General features: G+C 54.0%; 2 protein-coding genes across 4 annotated transcripts; both read right to left on the bottom strand.

Annotated features, from left to right (window-relative positions):
- Positions 1-4,231: 4,231 nt before the first annotated feature.
- Positions 4,232-23,194, bottom strand: KCNJ4 (potassium inwardly rectifying channel subfamily J member 4). Of its 3 annotated transcripts, none has more exons than XM_048302215.1 (3): positions 22,807-23,194; positions 10,217-10,392; positions 4,232-9,016 (listed from the first exon to the last, which is right to left on the bottom strand). In XM_048302215.1, exons 2-3 carry the CDS (start codon positions 10,252-10,254, stop codon positions 7,687-7,689), a joined length of 1,368 nt encoding a protein of 455 aa, XP_048158172.1. In that variant the 5' UTR covers positions 10,255-10,392; positions 22,807-23,194; the 3' UTR covers positions 4,232-7,686. The 3 variants fall into 3 exon arrangements, with proteins under 3 accessions (XP_048158172.1, XP_048158174.1, XP_048158173.1); XM_048302217.1 differs by lacking the exon at positions 22,807-23,194 and adding an exon at positions 19,493-19,869; XM_048302216.1 differs by lacking the exon at positions 22,807-23,194 and adding an exon at positions 10,960-11,139.
- On the bottom strand, positions 12,725-14,281 carry LOC125325305. Its single transcript, XM_048302218.1, is given in 3 exon segments — positions 12,725-12,906; positions 12,909-13,009; positions 13,011-14,281. Coding segments are annotated over 3 exon segments (1,263 nt in total). The 5' UTR covers positions 14,105-14,281; the 3' UTR covers positions 12,725-12,838.
- Positions 23,195-24,018: the final 824 nt, after the last annotated feature.

Genomic DNA, 24,018 nt, shown 5'->3' on the forward strand with positions numbered 1-24,018 from the left:
TGCTCGCACCCACTCTCCTACTGATTCATTACCTTATTCCTGAGAGAAGCATGTGGAGACTGCAGGTCATGTTATAAATACCTTCAAAGTCTTCTCTGGAGTTCCTGCACCAGCTCGTCCTCCTCTGTTCCATACCCCAGAAGTGGTGCTCAGGCCTGTGCCCGGCCCCCAGTAGACACACAGAGGCTGTTGCTGGGTGAGCACCTAATCACCTGTCAGGAGCAATTTCAAGCTCCTTATTCTCTCAATTGTGCAGCTTCTGTAACAAGGCTTTGTGCTCTACAGGCCCTCAGCTGACTCTTTCAGTGACTGGGACATTCAAACAACTCTATCAAAGCACTACAGCCAGGCACCCAAATATTGCCAGGTCCCAGGTTTCAAGACTTGCTATTTCAAATCTGGGGCCAGCACCAAAATAATCCTGCTAATTTCAGAGGCCAAAAAAAACTTTTAAAGCTCAAATATCTTGTGTCACACAGACTATTTCAGGATAGTGTTTGTGTCCATCCTGAATTTCTTCACAGGCATCAGGGTGATGCCTGGAGTGGCTACCTAAAAACAGAGGCTAGACAAAATAAGAGAATAAAAGTAGGTATTTATTTGAAGGTTAAAACCTAAGGCATCATTTGCAGTGGAACCACATTGCTCCACTTTACCTCTTCCCGGGCTGACCTGACGTCGACAGTGAGTCGCTTGGGATCCGTGTGCCCAGGCTGCCCAGAAAGCAGAGACATTGCCCACACTAAATGCTCCCTTCTGGAGGGGACGTGGTCAAAGGTAAGCATTACATGGGCAGCCCACTGACTGCTCTGCTGGTGTCGCTTTTCTTGGGAACTGGAAGAAGCCCAAGACCAGAGCCGTCTTACAGTTTGCAAGCCAGGCTGTCTTTATCTCTTGTCCCAAGGGGATACAAAATGGTTGTTTGCCTGAAGAGCTCTCAGGGCATTGCAAGCCTTCTTCCTGACAGCCCTCATGCTGACGAGGACACCACTTCCATGCAGTTTCACTGCCCCTCTCCCACCATCGGAGCGTGCTGGCCTCCCACCTGTGGCATGGGAGAGGCAGCAGCACCATGCTACAGCCATAGGTTGTACATGTCCCATCGAGGGACTGAATAATCGGAAGAAAGAGAGCAAATTTCGTACACTGAGCACGTGCAACCAGGCAGAGCTGAGAAAGAACTGAAGGACAAGCAGACAGCAAGGCAGCAACCAGAAGAACCTGACTCTGAAAAAGGTCATCTCTGCCTAACTTCCCAGAACTGGCATGGCTTTGCAGATTTCTCCCCAAGAAGAAGTCAAAGTGGTAGCACATATCTGAGCTGTTTCCAGAGTCAGTGTCCGCTCTGTGAAAACCGTGGCCCGGCTGTCAGGAGGGCTGACCTTTATTGCAGCATTGGTGGTGGATGCTGGTACTTTCAGAGCCTACTTTCATTGCAGATCAAACATTTTCTCCCCCGAACCCCAGCTGTGCCCCATGGCAGTGCCTGGAGAGTTGGCCTCAGCCCCAGCCCAGCCCCACAGGGTCCCACCAGCACTGGGGCCAGAAGCAGCACTGGGTGAGCCTGGGGAGTCAGGAGCTGCAAGGATGCTGTGGGGATGAGCACAAGTCTTATGAGGAGCATCTGAGGGAGTCAGGGTTGTTTAGCCTTGGAGAAAAGGAGGCTCTAGGGTGACCTTATCACTCTCTACACTTACCTAAAAGGAGGTTGTAGCGGGGGGGGGGGGGGGGGGGGGTGAGGTGGCTATTTTTCCCGAGTAACAAGCAATAGGACAAGAGGAAATGGCCTCAAGTTGCACCAGGGAAGGTTTGGTTTGGATATCGGGAAAATTTTCTTCACTGAAACTGTTGTCAAGCACCGGAACAGGCTTTTCAGGGAAGTGGAGAAGCCACCACCCCCATCTTTAAAAGATGTGTAGATATGGTGCTTAGGGAGATGGTTTAGTAGTGGACGTGGCAGTGCTGGTTTAAGGGCTCTGGTGACCTCAGAGGTCTTTTCCAGCCTGGGAGAATCTATGATTCTGCGACGGCAGGACCCGCGGGGATGCCAGCCTTGCTTCCATCTCTAGATGGTGCTCTGAGGCCGGGCAATGGCCGGGCTTGCCCAGTCTCGCCGCGCCACTCAGCCTCCGTGCGCCCGTCCTGCGGGCGGGAGCTCACCGGGGCTGGGAAGGGCAGGACCCCCGCCCTGCGGACCACGGCAGGAGGAGAAGCCTGTGCAGCCCTTCCGAGAACTGGCTGCCATCTCCTCTCCTGCTGCTGCGGCATCCCCCGGCGGTGGGATCCCGTGCCGCAGGCAGCTGCGAACAGAGCCTGCCTCCCCTGCCTCCCCATCCTCTGCTGTCCCCCTCTCTCTGCCCCAGCGAGGCTGCTCCAGCTGCCCTACACCACCCCACGTTTGCCGCACCCCAGCAGGCTGCATTCCCTCCTCTCTCCCTCCTGCGCATGCAGCAACAGCCCATCCCAGTTCTGCGGATTTAGCACGGGGCCGGGCCCTGCGGGGTTTTCCAATAATGATGATGCTCCATTAGGGTCCAGCTCTGCTCTTACCACGGGCAATGCCAAAGTCCCATTGACTTCGCGGGGGCAAGCCCTTAATGGTCTGGGAAGATAAGACTTGTTGTTGTTGTTGTTGTTAGTTTTTTGGTTTTTGTTTTGGAGGGGTTTTTTTGGGGTTGTTTTTTTTTTTTGGGTGGTGGGGGGGTTTGTTGGTTTGTTGGGGTTTTTTTTTGTGACATTTAAAACCATGGCCACTTCGCATTGCCTGTCCAAAAGCTGAGAGAGACCTCAGCCCCTCCTACAAAGGCAAAGAAGAGCTGCTAAAGCTCAAAGAACACAGAGGAGACATTCTTGCAGAGGTCACAAGCCTGTGCACAGCTGCTGGGGCAATGCCATGTGCCCTATCCATTCCTGGGCAAAACTTGGATGAAACCAAACTGTTTGAAACCTGTTTGTTCAGAAGCACAGACATTTTCAGCACCATTTCCTAATCATGGAAATCCAAACCCATTTTCTCCCCAATTGAGATTATTGTTGTGTTCCTTAAAAATATTTTTAGTTCCAGTGTGTATCAAAGTGTTTTGCTGAGCAAGTTTTGTGTGAGTTGAAAGGTGCCAATGATGATTTCTTTTCAAAAGGGTTGTCCAAAAGTGTCACCAAAAATAAAACATGAAACAAGTTTCTCAAGTGTCATTTCAAACAACAACATTCATTTGAGAGCTGGCAAGAGCGACAACAGCATGGTTAGTTGTCATGGGGTAGAGGATCTGAACCAGTGCCTGGATCCTATTCATAGGGGAAAAGTCCTTCCTCTCCCCATTATCTTTCTGGTACTTGAATAGCTTTCAGTAATGAGCCAAGTAAGATGTTCAGAAGTAAGACAGGAAAGAAGTACAGATTGTGGTCGAATAAACAAAGAAGCAGTGTCTTCCTCCTGAAAAGCAAGCTGCCAGTCCCTCGGGATTAGAGGCAAGTCTTAGGGAAGCAGTCCCTCCATCAGGTCCTGGAGGAGGGAAGGACCCCAGGGACATCATGCCCTCTCATGCATTAAAGGTATCTTCTCTGGAGAGCACAGGGCAAGGAGGTATCACCTACCTCGTGCTCCACACACTGTGTGCAAAAGGTAAATTACCTGGTGTGTTTACAGTTATGAATGGCCTGGATGGCTGATTCGGAGAATCCTTAAAAATGTCAAGCCTTCTCTATAGCAAACACTTTTCCAGGATGGATTCTCCCGGTGGCTTTTCACAGGCTGCGTAACAGAGTCCCCAGCATACAGCCAGAGAGGCACTTGTTGAGATACTGGCTGCTGTGGGGCGTTTTTGGGAACGTGGTTGGGTGTTTATGGGATGCAGTTGTGGTGTAGGATGGATTATGCCCCCACGAGTGGCGTACACATGTAGGCACGTGCAGTGTGTCCTTGGGCACGAGTGCTCAGGGATTCCAGCGTGCAGGCAGAAAAGCACCTGTGCAGAGCAATGTCCTGCTGCTGTGTATCAGCAAAGCCTGTGGGCGTGTGTGCAGCTTGCAGGAACAGTCACTGGAGTGGCTGCACCATGTTGTTTGAGGGGCTGTGTGTGGCAACAGCAGCACAGCTGCATGAGGAGTGTCTGATAGGCAGAAACTTACTCATCACCTCTGTTTTCCTACACTGGCTGTTCCTCTCCTTCCCTCTGCCCCCTCCCCTCAACCCCTTCTCTCTCCCCTCTCTAATGATCTGAGAGCACTGAAATCTTTCTTGCAATTTTATTTTGAACAGCAGGGGTTTAGCTGGGTATTCTTCAATGCCTCACTGTCTTCTCCACCGTGACATGAAAACGTCCAGCAGGTTCAGACATATGGAAGGGCCTGGAACCAGTATGGCTGAACGATGCTTGTTCCCTCAGATTTATTGCAATCTTGTCCCGTTTTTCTCCCAAAAGCCCCACCAGGTGAAGTGAGGGGTGCCAGTGCTGACCTGTTGTCCCAGCCACTCCAGCTGTGCATGCCCATGGTCCTGGTGCATCATCCTTGTCTGGCATCTCTGCACACTTGCTCCTTGGTGATTGATGAGCCTCCCAAGAGCTAACGGGACGCTTCATCCCCACCAAGCACTGCCACCCACCTCCAAAGGATGCTGTACGTCCGTGAGGGGGGTGCCCAGCCATGAGGGTTCCCCCTCTCCTGAAGGCCACCACCCCAGCCTGTGTCCTGAATGCCCATGTCCTCGCACGCAAAGTCCTTCTCTCTCGGTCCATTAGTTTGTTTCCATGGCCAGTGGCAGACACACGACTCTGAAAGCTGTATTAAAAGCCAGGTCAATACCAGCCCCCACTTATTCCCTCGGGGGAAAATAAGTAAATAATGAAAGGAGTAACTTCACTTCCTAAACCAGCAAATTCTCGAATTCAGTACTGAGAGAGGCACCCCAGTTCCCAAGTGGGGAGCATTGGAGTTCTGAGGAGAGACAGCTCTGCCTCAGCACTGGCAGAACCAGGAGGGATGGGGGCCACTCAAAATCCAGTGTATCCATTATTTCAGTGAAGGCTCTGAGGCAAACTGCTCTGGCAGATGGACTCTGGAGCCGAGGATCACTACAGGAGCGAGGTAGAGACTGAGGTACTTAACGTCTTCTTTGCCTCAGTTTTTAATAGTGAGACCAGTTGTCCTCAGGGTACCCAGTCCCCTGAGCTGGAAGACAGGGACAGGGAACACAATGAAGCCCCATAATCCAGGAGGGAATGCTCAGAGACCTCCTACACTGCTTAGACACTCCCAAGTCTGTGGGGCTGGATGGGATCCAACTAAGGGCACTGAGAAAACTGGCAGAAAAGCTCATCAAGACACTTTCCATCCTTTCTCAGCAGTCCTGGCTAGCCAGGGAGATCCCAGGTGACTGGAGGTTAGCCAGTGTGACATCCATCTACAAAAATTGTTGGAAGGAGGATCTGGGGAACTACAGCCCTGTCAGCCTGACCTCAGTGCCAGGAAAGGTCATGGAGCAATTCACCTTGCCATCATACAGCACAGCCAGGGAATCAGGCCCAGCCAGCATGGGTTTGGGAAAGGCAGGTCCTGCTTGAGCAACCTGATCTCCTTCTGTGGCAAAGTGACCCGCTTAGTGGGTGAGGGAAAGGCTCTGGAGGATGTCTACCTGCACTTCCGTAAAGCCTTTGGCACTGTCTCCCAAAGCATTTGTCCTGGAGAAATTGGCTGCCTGGAGAAATTGAATGGGTGCACTGTTCGTTGGGTAGAAAACTGGCTGCATGGCTGGGCCCAGAGAGTGGTGGCAAATGGAGCAAACCCGGGCAGGACAGCTGCCACCCCACAGAACCTACATCCTGGGGTGAGAAATGACCGTGTCTAGGTCTAGACACATCTTGTGAGTCTATTTGTGCTCTTTCTCAAATGCACTTCCATATAACCTCACTTTCTCTTCCTCTTTTCCCCTTCCTTCTCCACCAGCTGCCTGCTATGTCTGCTTCTTCCTCTCAGCCCTGCTATTTCCTTCCTTACTCTTCTGCTTCTTCCTCTCTTCCTTTTGCTTCTTGAACCAATTCCAAATTGATATTGAGATGTTTTTTTCTGCTTTGTAGATCAAGGATTAGGTGGGACATAATTTCTTCCCCACCACAGCACAGCTATTGGGTGCCCAGAGCAGCTTCCTGAGTTTCCTGTTTGTCTTTCTGTCCTCACCTCATCTGCAGTTTTGGAGGGGTGATTCTGCTGCTCCTGAAGGAAGATGCTCATCAGGTTTTCAGCTCTTTTGTGAAATGACAACAAAGAGGTGTTACAGGTCTAGCTTTGGTTGATGTCCTCCCTCATTTTCCCTCCACTTGAATCTAGCAAAAAGAAAGGCTTTGGGGTTTTTAATGGGGTTTTTAAGCCTTCCATCTAGAGCAATGTCTTGCACATCTCTGCCTCTTCACCATGTCTATCTATAACCCTTCCCTGGGCAAAACCCTCACTTATCTCCAAAGCAAACAAGATTGCTTGACCCATCCTACTGGTAATTTTAATGCAAATTATTCCCTCCATACATACATTTGTATGACCTTCTCCCTGAGCAAATTCTCTGAGCCTCTTATTGTAGGTTTTTATCAGAGAGGCCCAGAACAAGAGAGCCCTCGCAGTGGAGCTTCCAGGGTCCAATGCCATACAAATAGCAAACAGCTGTGTTAATAACCCTCATCAGTCTCCACAACAGGCTGCAGCCTTGGAGTCTCTCCTTTGCTTCCAAACCTCCCCTTGGGATTTTAGACTTTATTAAAAATAAATAGTTACAAATTCAGTTTTACAGCTGATGGCAGCAGGGAGAAGAATGGAGGAGGCAAAAGGAGCAAATGGAGGGTCTGCTGTCCAGTCAGGTCACCTGTCTGTCATCCCGGCTGTGCTGTGCCAGGGAGCAGTCTGAGTGTGGCAAGCACAAGGCCCTGCCTCCTCCGCCAGGTATCTCAGGAGAGGAGCAGGACATGTTTTTCAAGAGGACTGGGAGAACTGGATCTGAGTCCGTGGAGCTGAGCTGCTTCTGGAGGTGACAGACACCAAAAGCCAAGGAGACTGCAGAGTGGCTTATGCAGAGCGTCCTTGTCTCCTAGCTTGGCGTTTGCAGTGGAAGAATATGGATTTCAGTTCTCCTTCTCTTTTATATACAGAATCATGTGCAACAAGCAACAAACATGCAAATAAACTCCTCCCTTGAGATCCTTCCCCACTCCCTCCAGGAGTCCCAAACTCTCCCTTCTATCCTCATCTGGTCAGTGCTTAGGTGTCGCTCCTCTCCTAGTGACAGCGATGACCCTTGACAGCCATGGGGCCTACCCAAGGTGAGAGGGGACAGAATGTTTGCTGTTGCCTCAGTAGCAGAAACACTTGCTGTGGGTCCCAATCTGTCCACTGAAGGCAGGGACTCCTGTCACCTCTCCAGAGACAAGAGACCAGGCCTGCTGCTCTCCTGTCTCTGGGCAGGAAAGGGGTTCTAGCCCGAGCTGCATACCCGAGAAGAGTAGTGTATCCTCACTCCTCTCCCAGGCTGTATGACCTCATGAGAAAGGGAGTGTATCAGAGCAGCTCCAGGCTTTGGTGTACTCGGGGGCTGAGAGGCAATCATGGGAGGCATTGTTTGGTGGTGAAGGGGCTTATCCAGTGTATGGGTACGGAACAGAGGAGACTGTGGGCAGTGGGTGCAGAACGGGGAGGCTGGAGGAGTTAGATGGCTGACTCCCTGCGGTATGAGATTGTATCTAGGGGCAGAGTTGCCTGGAGCCGCTCCAGGTCCAGGTGGCTTCCAAAATCCATCATCTGGATGATACCTCCCTCCTCCTTGGTGTTGCCCCCTAACACCACACCCACTTCATCATCATCTTCATCTTCATCTTGACTGACAAGTGCCAGCTCATTCTCGTAGCAGAAGGCACTGGGAGGTGGTGGAGAAGGTAGGATGGTCATCTTGCTTTCTTGCAGCTCCCGGGCTGAGCAGCAAGGTGTGCCAGCCACCTCGTACGTCTTGTGAAAGCGTGAGTAATCCACTTTGTAGTGGTTCTTCTCCTCAAACACAACTGGTTCAAAGCGGTGACCCCAAAGGATTTCACTAGCAAGGTAAGAGCTCCGTGCCTGTGTGGTCATGGCTGTGGCTTCCACCATCCCCTCCAGAATAACCACAATCTCAAAGTTCTCCGTCTCCAGCTCTTCCTTGCCAATCCCATAAAGGGGGCTCTCCTCATCAATCTCATGAACGATAATAATGGGTGAGACCAAAAATATACGATCAAGACCCACATCGTAGCCCACATTTAGGTCCCGCTGGTCCAGGGGGAGGTATTCCCCTTCCTCTGTCATGTAGGGCTTGATGAGCTGAGCTCGGACATGGGCCTCCACGATGTGACTCCTCCTCAGGTTGCCCACCCTCCACATGAGACACAGTTTGCCATCCCGCACGGAGATGACCGCATGATGGCTGAAGAGGAGGGTCTGGGCCCGCTTCTTGGGCCTTGCCATCTTGGCCATGATAGTGCCAATCATGAAGGAGTCAATCACGCAGCCCACGATGGACTGGACTACAACTGCCATGATAGCCAGCGGGCACTCCTCAGTCACGCAGCGGAAGCCATACCCAATGGTTGTCTGCGTCTCCACTGAGAAAAGAAAAGCCCCCAGGAAGCTGTTCACGTGCATGATGCAGGGCTTGAGGAGAGAGGGACCACCTGCCACCGCCGGTGCATTGAGGTCGCCGTGGAAGAAAGCAATGCACCAGAAGAGGAAGCCGAAGAAGAGCCAGGAGACCAGGAAGGCGGCCGAGAAGATCATCAGCATGTATCGCCAGCGCGTGTCCACACAGGTGGTGAAGATGTCGGCCATGTAGCGCTGAGATTTGTTGCTCAGGTTGGCAAAGTAAACGTTGCACTGGCCGTTCTTCTTCACAAAGCGGTTGCGGTGCTTCCGCCGGGGAGCGTGGCCCTTCCCGTTCCGGCTGTGCCCGTTCATGCTGCCCAGCGCAGAGACCTTCTGTCCATCCTCTTCGGTTGACACGATGCTGTACCTGGGAAGAGAAGAAACAGGTGCTTCCATCAGGAATTCATGAAAGATAACAGCAACCACTGAGACAGCAAGGGCAGGAGACGTGGGTGGCTCACAGGGCTACGGTACCACCCTGTGGGATTTCACAACGGCACGATTCAGTGATTCTTGCACCATGGTGCCAACCTGACCAAAATGGTGGAGATCAGCCACAACGTTTGCTGAGTGTTGCTGCCAGGAGGTTGCATCTAGCAAAGTCCTGACAGGGCAGCAAAGCAGCAGCAGCTTGTAGCTCTGTGGTACCTTCCAGCCTTTATGGTGAGGGGGGATGCAAGGTTTTGAAACCTGACAGCAGCTGGGACAGCCAGGAAGCCTGGGAGCAAGCACCTGCAGCCTGACCACATTTTGGCCCTCATATAATACAAGGCTGGGAGTATCTATTTTCTCCTCTGCTCTGCTCACTGATTTCATGGTATGTGGTGACAATGTTTATACACATCCTGCACTCAGGACAATTCTGTTGCCACAGCAACATGTGTGTCTTCCAGCATCCTTTATCTAAAGCCAAAGGTGTAATTTGGAAATCAACAGCCAAAGCACTGGCAGTTTCCTTGGCAGAAGCTACACACACACTTTCTGAGAGATCTTTGCCCCTCTGGCTACCCTCCCTCGCTCTGACACTGCCCCTCGTCATGCTGTGACAGTTGCAGATATTCCTTAGAGATGTGGTGGCAGGAGATGTTCTGACCACCGAGGAAGTCAAGAGGGTGCACTGAAGCACGAAGACTGCTCTGCTCTCATGCCTGACAAGCTGCAGCCTCATAGGACCCTGGGAGTTTCTCTCTCCCACACCATAGTGTTGACATGTCAGCTGGAGCCCTCCATCCACATCTCACAGCAAAGACAGCACTGGTGGCTGGAGCTGTGATTCCTGGGAACATGGGGCTTCTGCAGTGCTGCTGGAATCTGTAATTTCTGGCCCAGCACTATGCAGTGCTTTGCTTCTCCTCCATAGTATTCCTCCAAGCACTACCCCTACAATATGGCATGCTTTGGATTGGAGAAGGAGAGAGGAGTCACCCCTCAGAACAGGAAAGCCGCTGGCAGGTAATTTGAGAAGAATATATCAAAAGGCAGTCTGAAGTTAGGGTCTGAGGGGCCAGATGAGGAGGACCAGGTCACTCCCAGAGCAGCAGCAGGTCTTGAAAGGAGGGTTACTCACCGATTGACTCGGACGCTGCCCATGGCTCGCTCTGTCATCGGATGTCAGGGGGCCGCGGGAGCTGGCGGGGCGTGGGCACTCATGCAGCAGCACTCACGTGGGACTGGGCAGCTCCAGGTTTCACCTCTGGCGAGCTGGGACCAGCGCTGCCATTGCGATCGCTCCTGGGCACGCGCCTGGCAGAGAAGGACGAAGCAAAACCCAGTCAGAGCCTCCCCTGACAGCGCCCATCCCAGTCCAGAGCGGCGGGCACAGGGCTCCCAGCCTTTTGCTCAGGGGGTGTCGGGAGGTCTCCTTGGGGCACTGCAGCCTGGCTCAGGCAGGTGAGGAACTGATGGATGCAGCCTGGGTGCAGGGCCCGCAGACCCCGCGCTCCCCAGCACCTCCCGCCTGCAGAGGAGCAGGGCCGGCCGGTCACCGCTCTCCACATCAAGGGCACAGCAGCTGAGCAGCTCACGGGGCCCTCGCCCTGAGCCATTATATTAATATCAGAGCTTACACCAGGACGAGAGCTCAGCCAGGCTAAATACCTCGCACACAAGGGCTAACGAATGCACAGCAGCCCTCAGGGATCCCCGTCAGCCCAGCCTAACCCGGAGGGGATTTTTCTCCAGGGTGTGCAGAACATCCCCCCCCGCCCCGTTTCAAATAAAAGAAGGAAAGCAATGGGTAGAGCCCAAAAGAACTGATGGAAAGGAAGGGCTCAGGGGTAGCCAAGGAGAAGCCAGTTAGAGGAAACAAACCTTGCGCCATGCCCTGTGTACAGCATCCAAGGAGAAGCTCAGCAGCAGGGTGCTGGGAGGATGTCCAGCAGATGTCCCAACCCAGTCCTCCCAGAACAGAAGAATGTGAAAGTCAAAGACAAGAGCCAACCTATTTCACCTGCCCAGAGCTGCTGGGAAGTGAAATGCCCTGAGGGGGTAATGACTCACAGATTAGGAAGGGCTTTGTACACCCATGTTAATCCTTCACTGTGTCCTTTGGATTACAGCAGCCAGTGAGGAGTGTGGATGCAGGCAGAGCCAGCTAGTTTGCTTCCTCCCAGCCTCACCCATGAACAGCCACTGGTTGCCAGATATGGGGAAAATACAAGGATTTTTGGGATCAAATGTAAGGTTTAGAGTTGCTTGCAAGTGGTTGTGCACAGACAGGAGAGAGGAACAGTGAGCGATGTTGTCTAGGATGGAAAAGCTGGTGAGAACCACCCGTGTCTCATCATCAGTGATGCAGAATGGGGCTGCACGTGGCCAGGGGTGCCCACCAGCTTTCCCCAGTTAGGAGCACAGACTGGAAAGCAGCAAGTAAGGAGCTCCAGACATCACCTCTGATAGGATGAAGACTAACCAGTTACTGAGGCAGCTAAAGCTCTGCAGCAACACAAACATAGTTGTTCAGACCAAGAGTATTATGAGACCAGGAGAAGATAACAAATCTGTAATCCACAACTCACCATATAAAGACAAAAGTGAACAGCTGCCCAAAAATCCCCATCAGGAAAAAGCACTTTGACACCGAGCTCTGCCAGCTCCCAGCCCCTCACTGCCCTACAACCTCCAAGTCTTTATGGAGTCAGTTTGGCCAGATACAGGAATTTTTGCTGTGCAGCTGGGTAAACCTATAGCAGACCCTGGGGTTGGTAACCTAAATTAATCAGAAATGTTGATGTGATGAAGAGAGGACACTTCATACTCACAGATGGTCCTGCTGGGATAAAGCTAACTAGAGCAATTACATGGTGAGTTCGGACTGCAGGGTCCCACATGACTTTGGGAGGTGACAAAAGGTGGGCAGTTTATATAAACCCCTCTATGCCAGCCCCAGCTGGGAGAGGAAGGGCATCCTCTTCAGCTGGCATCTTCCTCAGCCAGCCTGGATATGCCAGGCTCATCCTTAGCCAGCACTGACCCCAATACCACAGGGAAGGCGCTGGCAAAGCTCACACATATGAGTAATTCACAAATTCCTAGAAGTTTCTACAACCAACAACTCTCTTTCTCCAGCTGTAGAAACAGATGCACCATTTCTAGAGATTTTGGATTTCTGGCCCAGGCAGCAGCCAGCTCCAAAAGAGAGGAAGGAGGACCTAAGAAGCTTTGTGAAACCTTGTGCAGCAACACCTGGATCTCTGCTCCTCATCTTGCCCTCCTCCACAAGAAGGGGCAAAGAAAGCAGATGAAATACAAGGGCTTCGTTCAGGCTGGTACAGCCATGGGATGGGATGAGCATGCTGTTAAAGAGTGCTGCATCCTATGGTGCTGTGCTTCCTCCTGGCTCCCACATGGGAGCTCATGTCAGCTGGAGCTGTGGCAGAGCCTCTTGCACAGAGTGCATCACGGCTGGACCGTGCAGCTCAGAGCCTGGGCAGTGTTTGCTGCTGGCTCCACAGCGCCCGAACAGAGTATCAGCAGCTAAAGCCACATCAATTCCTGCAACTGGTGCTTAATCACAAGGAAAGTATTTCCATAGAGGATAAAGGCTACCAGTCTGAGCACACACATTTGAGAAAGGGAAAGTAAATGCTTTTATTTGCAGTAAATGGCTGCAAGTGGGAGACCCATGGCCTTGGATCGTAGACGGATCCATGGAACTCACACAAAATTGCACTCACAGATCTTCTTCTGCTTAAAATTTGAGAATTTTTCTGGTAGATTCAAGGACCTCAGCAACAACGGGCAGCATTCCTGAGGCAGGAGCTGCCTGAGGGAGCCATTTTTGCCCATTATGAGCTCGTGGGGGTTTTGCCTGTTGAAGTCTAAACTGTGCTTCACTGCTTCCAGGCCAGTCTGTTCTCCGGTTTTCATTCTCCAGCTTGGATTTCTCCAGTTGTCCTTGGAGAATAAAGATCTTCTGCTTCAGCCTCTCCATGTTTATTTCAGCATCCAGAACCCGCTGGCTCATTAGCTGAAGATGACACTCACTCTGCTGGGCTAAGGACTGGAGCTCTCGGACTTCCCTCTCTCGTTCAGCCTGGCTGGCCTTCAGCTGATCCTGCAGGCTCGACGCCATGCACACCTGTCTCTTCAAGTTGTACTGGAAGGTGTTTAACATTCTCCTGACCATGGCATTGTCCTTCCTGAGCGCAGCATTCTCACCCTCGAGCCTGTCATACTGCTTCCTGAGCATGTCGTATTCCTCCCTGGGCATGACATCCTCCCCCACGAGCACAGCACTGTCGTCCTTGAGCTCTTTGAACACCTGCCTGAGTGCAAAGTTCTCCGACATGAGCACGAGGTTCACATTCCTGAGCATTTCATTCTCTGACCTGAGGAGGATGTTCTCCTGCCTGAGCGACTCGTAGGTCGGCTGCAGGGACGGGGACTCCCTGTCCTCGCTGTCCTCCTCGTGCAGCACGTGGGGCTCCGCTCCCGTGCTGCTCTCTGGGTGTCCCACATAATGGTCACCAGCACAGGCCCATGTGGCAGTGGCCTCTGTCCCCAGGTGCTGGCCTGAGCTATGCTGGAAAGATTCATGGAAGCCACTTGGTGCTGTGCTGGCCTTTAGGAGAGCAGGCCCCCTCTGATGCCCAGGAAGGTGATAGGTCGGGCTGGGCTCCTCATCTCCAGCCAAACTGTCAGACATTCCCATGTCTTCATAAAATGGTTCCTGAAACTCCTGATCTTCCTCCTCAAACTCCAGTGCAGGCTTGGCCAACCCCACTCGTTTATCTTTCACCATGTAAGAGAGCCTGGGTTCTCCCAGATCCTCTGTCTGATTGTCATCTCTGCTATCATTGCTCTTGGACAAGGGTGAAGGACGCTCAGAGTGGCCGGAGTTCCCTGATTCTTCACTGTCATCATCATCACCACCATCTTCATCATCACCTTCCAAGCCTTGAGATTCTGGATGGACCATCATCATTAGCCCAAAGATGCTAAATGGCTGCGGCATTTTTCAGGATGCTCTGGGCTGCAGCAAGCAGGAGAATCCGGATTGTCCTCCTGGAGTGCAGGCCGTGCAGGCCATTGACACTGATGAGCAGCGTGCCACCTTCTGCAGCCTCAGCAGGGCTTGGTGTGGCCACCAAAATCCCTCTGTTTAGAACACCAGGATGTTCAGGAGGGAGAGGAGAACCACATACCTCTGCATCTTGTCTCTGGGGACAACTGGAACCACCAACATTCCAAGGTCTGTGATGTCATCGAGTTCCATGTGTGCTGAGCTGTCAGAAGCAGGGGAGAGGGAGGAAGCAATCAACTGCTGTCCTGATTCTGTCTAGGTCTGCATTAATTTTCTTCGTAGTAGCCAGCACAGTGCTGTGTGTTGGATTTAGTACGAGAACAAGGCTGATAACACAGACATGTTGGAGTTGTTGGTGAGTAGTGGATTACTCTAAGCCAAGGACTTCTCTGTTGCCCATGCTCTGTCAGTGAGGAGCTGTGCAAGAATCCAGGAGGGAGCATGGCCAGGACAGCTGGTCCAAACTGGCCAAAGGGATATTCCATGCCATAGAACATCATGCCCAGTATGTAACTGGGGGAGTTAACTGGAAGGGACTGATGACTCTCTGGGGACGCGCTGTTCGTCAGTCAGTGGGTGGTGAGTAATTGGGTTGTGCATCACTTATTTCTCTTTGGTCCTGTTATTCTCTCTCTCTCTGCTCATTATTACTATTACTACTATTATTATTGATAATAATAGTAATATGATTCCCATATTTATTATTATTATATTTTGTTTCAATTATAAAATTGTTCTTATCTCAACCCACAAAAAGTTTACCTTTTTTTTCAATTTCCCTCCTGCCTGGGGCTGGGGGCAGTGAGAGGGAGAGAGGGGCTGAGTGATACATAAGTTGCCTGCTGGGGTTAAACCACAACAACTGCAAATGTGTTTTTGGCAGCAGGGGGATAAGCTGTCTTCCTGGCTGCAGAGCTGACCCCAGCTTGGGGATGCTGCCAGTGGGCAGAGAGCAGCTCATGAAGCCACCTGAGACCTGCAGTGCAAAGGAGGGACAGGGACCATCCAGCCCGGGTAGCAGCATGAGTCGGAGGGGACAACCCTGTCCCACAGGGTACCGAGACATGTCCACCAGCAAGGTCAAGCCACTGGCATTTTGGTGGGGGCTCACCCTGGACAGGGGCAGGAGACATCACCAGCACTTTGGCCAGAGGCACCACTCCAAGCTGAACGGCCAGTGAAGGGTCCACACTGTGGTGTTGCCAATCTGATTCATCCCCTGCTGCCAGCTGGCACAGGGAAGTGTTAGTAATACCGAGTGCCACAAACTCAGAGCGGCACGAGCCAGGAGACGAACAAAAATAAACACATTTCCCACTTCCACCCCAACACACCCCCACAGCGCGTGGTGCCGCCATGGGAAGGACAGATAGGCAGGGGAGGAGCCCTGCGCTGGGGACTGCTACCACATTGGGTCACTCATTGTCCCTCCTCAGCAGCTGGTGGCCCAGGGCCACCACTGACATCCCTGATGGCAAAATTGATGCCGCCAGCTTGGCAAGGCCAGGGGCCTTACCAGGAGCCCAAATCCTATGCAAACGTAGTTCAAATGGCTGTGAAAAGGTCCCATTGCAACTTGGAAACCTGGAACACAAATGGAATGAAAGGGGAAGGCTCAGAGGTGTCTCCAGCAGAAGGGGATTATATTCATATCCTGAACGGGCAGCTGCCTGTCACATGGACAAGGGGGAGGAAAGCCTGGCTGAGGACAGAGACACGAATCCAGAGCATGCCTGAGGACATTTCTTGGAGCTTGTTCTGCCTCCTGGGACCCACATGTGGAGGAGGAAGCTGCAGGGTCAGTGGCAACTCCTATGGAGTGGGATGAAACCAAGCTAGTGGGTGCAGCAAGGAGAGATGCTAGGCAGGAGGCGGCATGCATCCCTTTCCATCCCTCTGCTGCCTGCGCCAGGTATACATGAACACCCATGTATTTCACGGCCTGCAGAAGCCCCCAGCACTCTGGGAAGCTGCTGCAGCACGGACATCACAGCCACTGCCTTGCAGCATTGAAACTGTCAGCCAGGTGGGTCTCCAGGGGCCAGCAGCTGCCTCCAGCCCCAAAGCATGCGCTACCCTTCCCTGTTTCCCAACCACTTTCCCCCTCCTGTGTCTTAGATTGAGCGATGCCAGGACACCACCACGGTGCTGCAGTCATCTCCTCCTTCCCGTGTGACACCGTGCTCCAGCAGCACAAGCCATCACACCAGCCCACACTGCCACCCCGGTTCTGCTCTGGCCCTGAGCAGACACGTGGGGCTGCACTGCTGCTGTGCCTTTCCAAGGGATCTGCAGGCTAATAAGGTCAAGGCGCTTGGTGCCGGGGCAATGCCTCCATCGCTGCATCCCTGTACACAGCGCAGCACCTCGCACATCCTGGTCTTTCTCCAGCCCCTGCCAGAGTAGATCATATATTGTCAATCCTTCCTTAAATTTGCAATGGAAGAGTCTCATGAAACAGAACAGAAAAGTCCATGCTAAAGCACTCCCCCACTTCTCTTTTTATAACAACCGTATCTGGTGCTCTGGGACATACACTGTGAGCGACAACGATGGAAAAATCCCAGGGTATTTTTACACTCCTAGTCTTTGCTTTATCTGGAGTTGTCTGGCAAATGCTTCCCTCCTGTCTGTGGTCAATACCGCAGCCGCTGGTTGCGCTCCGCTTTGTGCCTTTGTCCCTGTTACCGGCTCTGTAGCACCGGCTGGCTTGGGATCAGCATCCACAGACCCATCCTGCCAGCTCGGGCACGCTGACAACACGGCAGACGAACTTCTCGCCTCTTGGGGAGTCAGGGCGGAAACACCCACAGCTGAGAAGGGACCTCTTTGCCTTTTTGCAGAGCCTTGCAGACCCACAGCATTCTGTGTGTCCTCGCCATCCTCTTTGTAACTCCATCTCCTCTGCTATTGCTCATGAATATTCCCAGGGTTTGTGCCAGGGCTCACAGGGCAGCTTGGTGCCATGGGGGGCTGTCCTGCCACACGAGTCAGCGGCCGAGCTCTCGCTCCTCTGTGCCGGCAGGGCAGGGTGCCAGGCGCTGTACGAGCACACGCGAAGGCACAGTCACCGTGCAGGAGAGTTTTACCATATTAAAAAGGCAAGTGACATATGGAAGGTGAGGGGAGGAAGCTGTAATCAACTCTATACCATTTTTATATACACACTTCTGCCTTTTCGTTCAATAATTATAAATAGATTAAGTGCCAAGAGTCCCCATCTGCCCCTCAAGGCATGATCTGCTGACCAGTTTCCCTCTCCAAAAGAGGATTTTATTCATGTGCCCCTGCCCGGTTTATATTTTGGAGTCGAGTGAGAAGGGGGGATATTTTTTCCCCCTGTGAAGCTCTGGAGCCTGAGGATGGGTAATATGAAAACAAAACAAAATGATTTGAAGTTAAACCATCTCAGTGTGTGACTCAGAGCTATTCATAGCTCCCTGAAGCCAGCTGCAGCAACGGAGCCAGAAGGATTCTGCCCGTATTATTATTCCAATTACCATCTGAATTAAAAGTTTGAGCAGTGATCAGCCCACATGCTGATGGGAGGGGGAGAGAAGAAAGCGAAGAGAGAAGGAGAGAAAGAGTGAGAGGGAGAAAAAAACACATAAAAATGGGAACCACACAAAGGTCCCCAGGATGACAAAGTCGGGAAGAGGCACAGAAAGGTGACAGCATCACCTCCTGCCTGCTCCCACACCACCCCAGCGATCCCTGCTGCTGCTGCACTGTCCAGACAATGGCGCTGCAAGAACAGCTGCCTGCTCCCCAGCATCTTGGACTAGAGGGGGGATACCCCGCAGTGGGGCTGGTGGGATTGGCGCTAGCATTCACCCACTCTTCTCTGGCCAAAATGGGTCTGGGGGTACAAGACAGAGGGGCTGGGGGTTGACTGAGCAGGATTGGAAGGAGAGGATGGTGCTGGAGTGGCAGCTGGGGAGAAGTCCCTGCTTTTTCTTGCTGAGCGAGGTAGGTGGGTGTTATTCTTTGTAGCTGGCATCAGAGGAAAAATTAAATGCTCAGAAGGCCCCTGGCCTTCCCTGGGTGGCGTTCTTGGCCAAAAAGGAATGGAGATTTTGTAGTAGCCAGGGTGCAGACCGCATCCCACCTGCTCCTGAGGAAACACAGGGGCTGACATACGCCCAGCACCCTGCCTGCCAAAGCCACAGACTGGACCCTGGAGGGTTGATGCAAAACCTGCAAGAGCTGAAAAACTGAAGGCTCTGGGCTGTCCCTGAGGTCCTCATAACCCAGGCAGATGCATTATGCTCAGGTCAGCTCCTCCAGCTTCCCAGCACAACTGCACAGTGCAAAGGGCATCTTCCCTAATCCCCTCCTCCTTGGAATTCCCTTCACTGGGCGTCCTGCCCTGTGGGAGCCCTGATGTAAGGCCATTCCCAGCAGCATCCATGTGCTTCAGCATCTTTTCAGCACAAAGTGCCTGGCCATGCAGGGTGTCTTGATGGCTTTTGGCTACTCAGGGGACAAGGATAATTATCGGTGTGCAGGAAAGGGGGGCAAGGGTGGCTCACGTCATCTGCCTGCCTGCTGCAGTTGTGCTCTTGACAGGGCAGGGATGGACTGCCAGTGACTCTGCCAAGCGCCCAGCAAGGCAGGTGCCTGCAAATAGTTTATGAATGATGATAACAACAGTGACAGCAGCAAGGGCGAGCAATAACCAGGGCAAAGCCTGCTCTGCGGCAAGCCCCCGATCGAGAGAGGCTGCAGCCGCTGCTCCGCACCCAGCTGCCGCACGACAGCTGAGTTCCCAGCCTGGCCTGGCTGCTGAGCACTAACCCATCAGTGACAGGGAAAAAAACCTCCCTTCACCCCCCTTGTCACTATGCTAACAAGGAGCTGAGCAGAGTCACGAGCCTCCTGAAAGGGCCCCAGCTTCTCCCCTTTCAGCCATGCCTGCTAGGCACCAGAAACAGAGCAGAGGGAGCATCCCAGGTAAGCTGCAAAACCGCATTCCCGCGGATCAAGTATTCCACTACAGGTTTGCTGACTTGTATTGCTGCAGCTTGATCCGTCAGGTTTAACCAATACATCTGGAAAGTGTCAAGACTAAGTGCTTCCCAACTCACGTACGAAGGACCTTTTCCCCCTCCTTCCCCTACCCCCCAGCTCTCTGACAGGGTGGGGCTGCCATCGCGGGCAGGACGGGGCTGGGGGAGAGCAGTGAGAAGCGGGACACGGCGGCTGCATCTGCACACTGCCAGGACTGCGATATCCCCCCCGCCATCACTACGGGTTGCTGCCATACCCCTGCTCCTCCGGGCTGCGACAGTCGCTCCCGCTGGCATCCTGCCTGCTCACCTGCCTGTCGCCTGCTGGCACTCGGTGCTGCCCGCAACTTCTGCCCGCTCACCTCCACCCAGGCACGAGGCTCTTTCTTGCTGGTGGGAACAACGGGAACAGGAGAGGAGAGGACTTCTGGGGCCGCTGTGTCTGGTCCCGTGGCAGGCACCGCCTCTTCGTAATGCCATCGAGCTTTTCAGAGGGATGAAGCGCCTGTCTGCCCAGCCTCTGGGATCCCCAGTGCCCTCCAGCCCCGCACTCAGCGTGCTGCTGGCGGGGCCGATCTATACAGCTCTCCCGGGGCTTTACCCTCCTCTACACCAGAGTCACTTTCGACATCCACTTGCTCTAAGACTCCTTTCAGCTGGTCAGTCTGCGCGGGTGCTTAAGCAGGCTGCCAGCAGAAAGGGAGCGGGCGAGAGGAGAGGGGAGAGCAAAGCTGAAGGCAGGGGAAAGGAGAACAGGCAGCAGAGAGGCAGCTGGGACAAGGCCAGCAGCTCATTGTACCAATGCTGGTGCCGCTTGCCAGGGAGGGAAGGAGGTGAGGAGAGGTGTCAGGGTCGTTTCTCTGAGCCTTTTGCAGGGGACAGAATGGAGGATGCTGCTTCCCTCATTATCGAACAGCACCAGGCTCCCTCTGAAGTGTTTCAGGAGAAATGTTGCCATAGAAATAAAACAGCCGTCCAGATTGTGAGGGGCAGACCCACTGCCATGGTGGCAGGAGCGTGGGCAGAGCGGTGGCAGGAGCCCCTGGCTGGCAGCGAGGGGGGGTGCGGGGCTGGAGGGTATCTTGTTCTCCATCCTCCACTCTCTAATTTCCAGTGAGAGCAGCAGTGGTGTTGCTGTGCCAGCATGGCTGGTGCCGAGAGACGGTGGGCATCTCCTGCCCAGGTAAATCAGTGGGTTATTGCCAAAACTGTCCCTGAAGCAAGCTGCCTGCTGCCAGGATCCCAGGAGGACAGGCATGGAGGTGCATGGGTCTCTGGGGCCACTTCGGACAGGGTCACACTGCAGCCGGCTCCCATCCCTCAGCCGCCTATGCCACGGCACCGCCTTCACTGCTGGAGAACGAACCTGAGAGGTCTGAGGGTGAGAACCAGCTCAAAAGCAGCCCTTGCCTGTCCCAAGCTCCCCACTGCCAGACAGTCAGCATCTCTCCCAAGAAGGGGCTTCAATCCCAACCATCTCCATTAAAACCACGTTGCCTGGCGAGGAAAACCGGTGCCGGTGCCTCTGGGGGTTCCCTGCGAGGCCTCTCCTTGCCCTGGTAAGGGGCACAGGAGCAGTGACGTCAAGGAGCAGGAATTCAGTCTGACTCAGTTTCGCAGCGCTGCGAGGCAAGCGCAGACGGCTTCGCTCAGCCCGTGCCATTCACAGAAAAACGAGCGCCAGCGGGAGGCTGGGAGCCGCGTGGATGAGTAAGGGATCGATTGCTAAGACGCCAGCATCCATCTATTGATTCCTGGCCGCACAGCCGGGTTAAGCCAGCCCAGCGCAATAACGAGGCAGGAGAGGGGGACTTGCTGAGGGCAGAGGGCCATTAACTGCTCTGCTCTGCGTCCGCACTGATGTCAGTGCCCTCCTCCCCCTTGCCGGCACCCTCCTGTCACTGACACCACCCCAGGGATGCAGCTGCTTCCCGGGCGTGGCCGATGGCTGAGCTTGGGGTGGCCGAGAGGATGGAGGGGCCAGTGGGGACCGGTCCTGCCAGGTAACTCCATCCCTCCCCAGACACTTCCTCGCTTTCCGGTTTTCCTTGCAAACCATGGCAGGAGGCTGCAAGGGATGAGGACCACTGCCAGCCCCCTGCCAGCACCACGCGTCGGGGCACTTGATCTCAGCACCCAAACAGGGAAAGATGGAAGAAGAAAAAGGTGGAGGAGAGGGAACCCACTTCCCTGCAGATCAGCCCTCTCCAGCTTATCCTCTCTGTGGCCATCCTCACCATCTGTCCTTTTCCCTACCACCCCCTGTCCCCACCAGATTCATGCTTCCCTCCTAAGGTACATATTTCCCCTGTACTTATTATTATTTTCAGTGACTGCAAACAGGAGAGGCCACACACTGCTGGGGTGTTTCCAGCTTCTGTGGGTGCCATTCCTGGTGGTGAATGGAGAAGGGACATATTCCCATGTCTGTCAAGATGTACTCCCCATGCACCTGCCTGATCCCTCCCAGGCTCTGGGTAACCCCAAGCCCTGGGCTCATCTCCACACCTCCCACCTCCTGTGGATGCCTCCTCCCGAGAAGCCAAGGAGGGCAGAGAGCAGGGGTTGAGGGCAGCCTTGGAGCTACATCACCTCTGCCACGCATTCCCGTGTGCGCTGTCACCGTCTGCCCTTCAGAGCACACCCGCCAAGGGGAGCAAGGGGAGAAGAGAGAGGCCCCAGAGCTGCTGTTTGCTTTGCCATGGATGGAATTAGGGCTGAGCAGCGGGAATAGGAAACTCCAGGCTCTTGCCAGAAGGATTTGGTTGACTCCAGGCAATTTGCCCAGGAGGGAGGGCCTTGGGGGCTGAAGGGCCAGGGATGTCCAAGGTGATCTGCCAGCACCATGCAAATCTGCCTGCCCACTCCTGCCCTGGCGGGGAAGCCGACCTTGCCAACAGGGAGTAAAGGCAGACTTTCTCTAGTACTTTGCTCATGGCTTCCTCCTGAGCTCCTTCACCCAAACCCACTATCCAGAAGACCCTTTGCACTGTGCCTATCTGGGGGTGTTGGACCACCAGCAGCAGGATCAGCCATGCTGGGACTAGGAGAGGTGGAAGGCAAGGGAGAGGGGGGCAGGTCTGAAGCCCAAAATCTCCACAGACAGCAGGAGAACGAACACGTCCCCTTCAGCCCCATTTGCACCCAAGAGCTTGGAGAGCAGGTCTCCAGCTGCCTTCTTCCCTGTGAACTGGCCGGGACCAGCACAGAGAAGAATCTACAGAGCAGGAGAAACAAAAGGTGAGCAAGACCCAGCCCAGGGCGAAGAAGACTCCAAGAAAACACGGGGAACTGAAAAAATGAAGAAGTTACCTGCAAAGCGACCGAAGTCAGGGTGGCAAGGGGGCGGGGAGGGAAGTTGGGGAGGTTTAGAGGCAGGAGCCCACCCCTGCCCCTCGGCCCGCGGCCGCCCCGGTAGCTGTACGTGCATACGCCATGCACACAGGCAACTTTATTATTCACTGGCACGCTCACACGAAGCCACGCATCTCTCCCTAAGTTATATTTATAGCTGTTCCTCGGAGCGAACGCAAATGAAACAATACATTATTTTCCTAAGGGAGAAAAACCCTTCCCGCTCTCATGCCGGTGAGGAGAGCAGAGCTCCCGGGTACCGCCTCTTACCCGGGTCCTGCCGAGGGCTGCCGCCTGCTCCAGCCGTGCCGAGCCAGCGTCAGAGGAAGGGGGAAGCGGCCGGTTTCTCCATCTCACCATGAAATGCCTCAGCCGGACCGGAGGAATCAGGGAAGTCTCTCTGCAGTCCTCGCTCGCCTCCAGCCTAGGTTTATTTTTTTCCCCTCCCGAAGAGCTACTTCTCCGCTGCGACCTGCTCCTCTCCTAACTCTGCCCTGCCCACGCCAGCGCTCTCCTTCTGCCTCTGCCTCTCAGAATTTTTTGCTCCCAGGAGCGTCCATCCCACGGAGTGCTGATGTGCCTTCGTGGCTCAGCGACGGGTTCAGGTCTCCCCCTCCTGCCTGGCTCCCTCCTTCTCTGGCATTATTTGCCCGTGCCCCTTGCTGCCCCCCTGCTCTAGTCCCCAGACCCCCCTCTCCCTGACACTCTTCCTCCCTTTGCGCTCCGCTCCCTTTCCCTGGCTGCCTCTCCCCCTCGCTGATTGCTATGCAGTCTGTAGCTGAGAAGTCAGTAACTCTGTGGTAGGATCCAACAGCTTTCCGCTACTTTAGCCCATCCTCGCATGTGAGCTCAGAGCTGCGGAGCCGCCATGGGGGAGACGAGAGCAACCATCGGCAGCGGGAAAGGGACGGTGGGGCCGCCAGGTGCCCCCAAGGAGGTGAATCCTCCTCCTGGGCTGCTGCACAGAGATGAAATGACTACCGTCAGAGCGTTTTTTCCCACCTGGATTTGGGGTGCCGGGCTGACACCTCGCCCTGTGGAAGGACCAGGCTCTCCCAGCTGATGCAGAGTGTTTGCTGTGGGGCATTGCCTCCCCACTCTACAGAGCTGGTGATTTCCTGCCGGGATGGGCAATGCTGGGACAGGAGCGTGGACACGGAGGGGCCAGACCCCAGGGCTCCAGGGTAGTGCACAGCCACCCTACCAGGAAACCTGTCCAGGAAACCTGTCCAGGAAACCTCTTTCTGGGTCTCCATGGCCAGCAGCATCTCAGAGGCTTGAAAAAGGTCACTTCTTGGTGACAAGGAGAGAAGGTGGGGGACTCTGCTGCAGCAAAGCCAGAGGCTGAAGAGACCCCTGACCACACAGGCAGTGGCTGTAGGCACAGGGTCCTGGGGACAGCCCTGCTCCAGGACAGCGTTGTTTGAGGACATGGCTTCTGTCTTGGTGTCTCGCCTGCTGTCCCCAGTGTTAAGGCCTGTG

The sequence above is a fragment of the Corvus hawaiiensis genome, chromosome 4 (assembly GCF_020740725.1).
Source record: "Corvus hawaiiensis isolate bCorHaw1 chromosome 4, bCorHaw1.pri.cur, whole genome shotgun sequence".
Taxonomy (NCBI): Eukaryota; Metazoa; Chordata; class Aves; order Passeriformes; family Corvidae; genus Corvus; species Corvus hawaiiensis.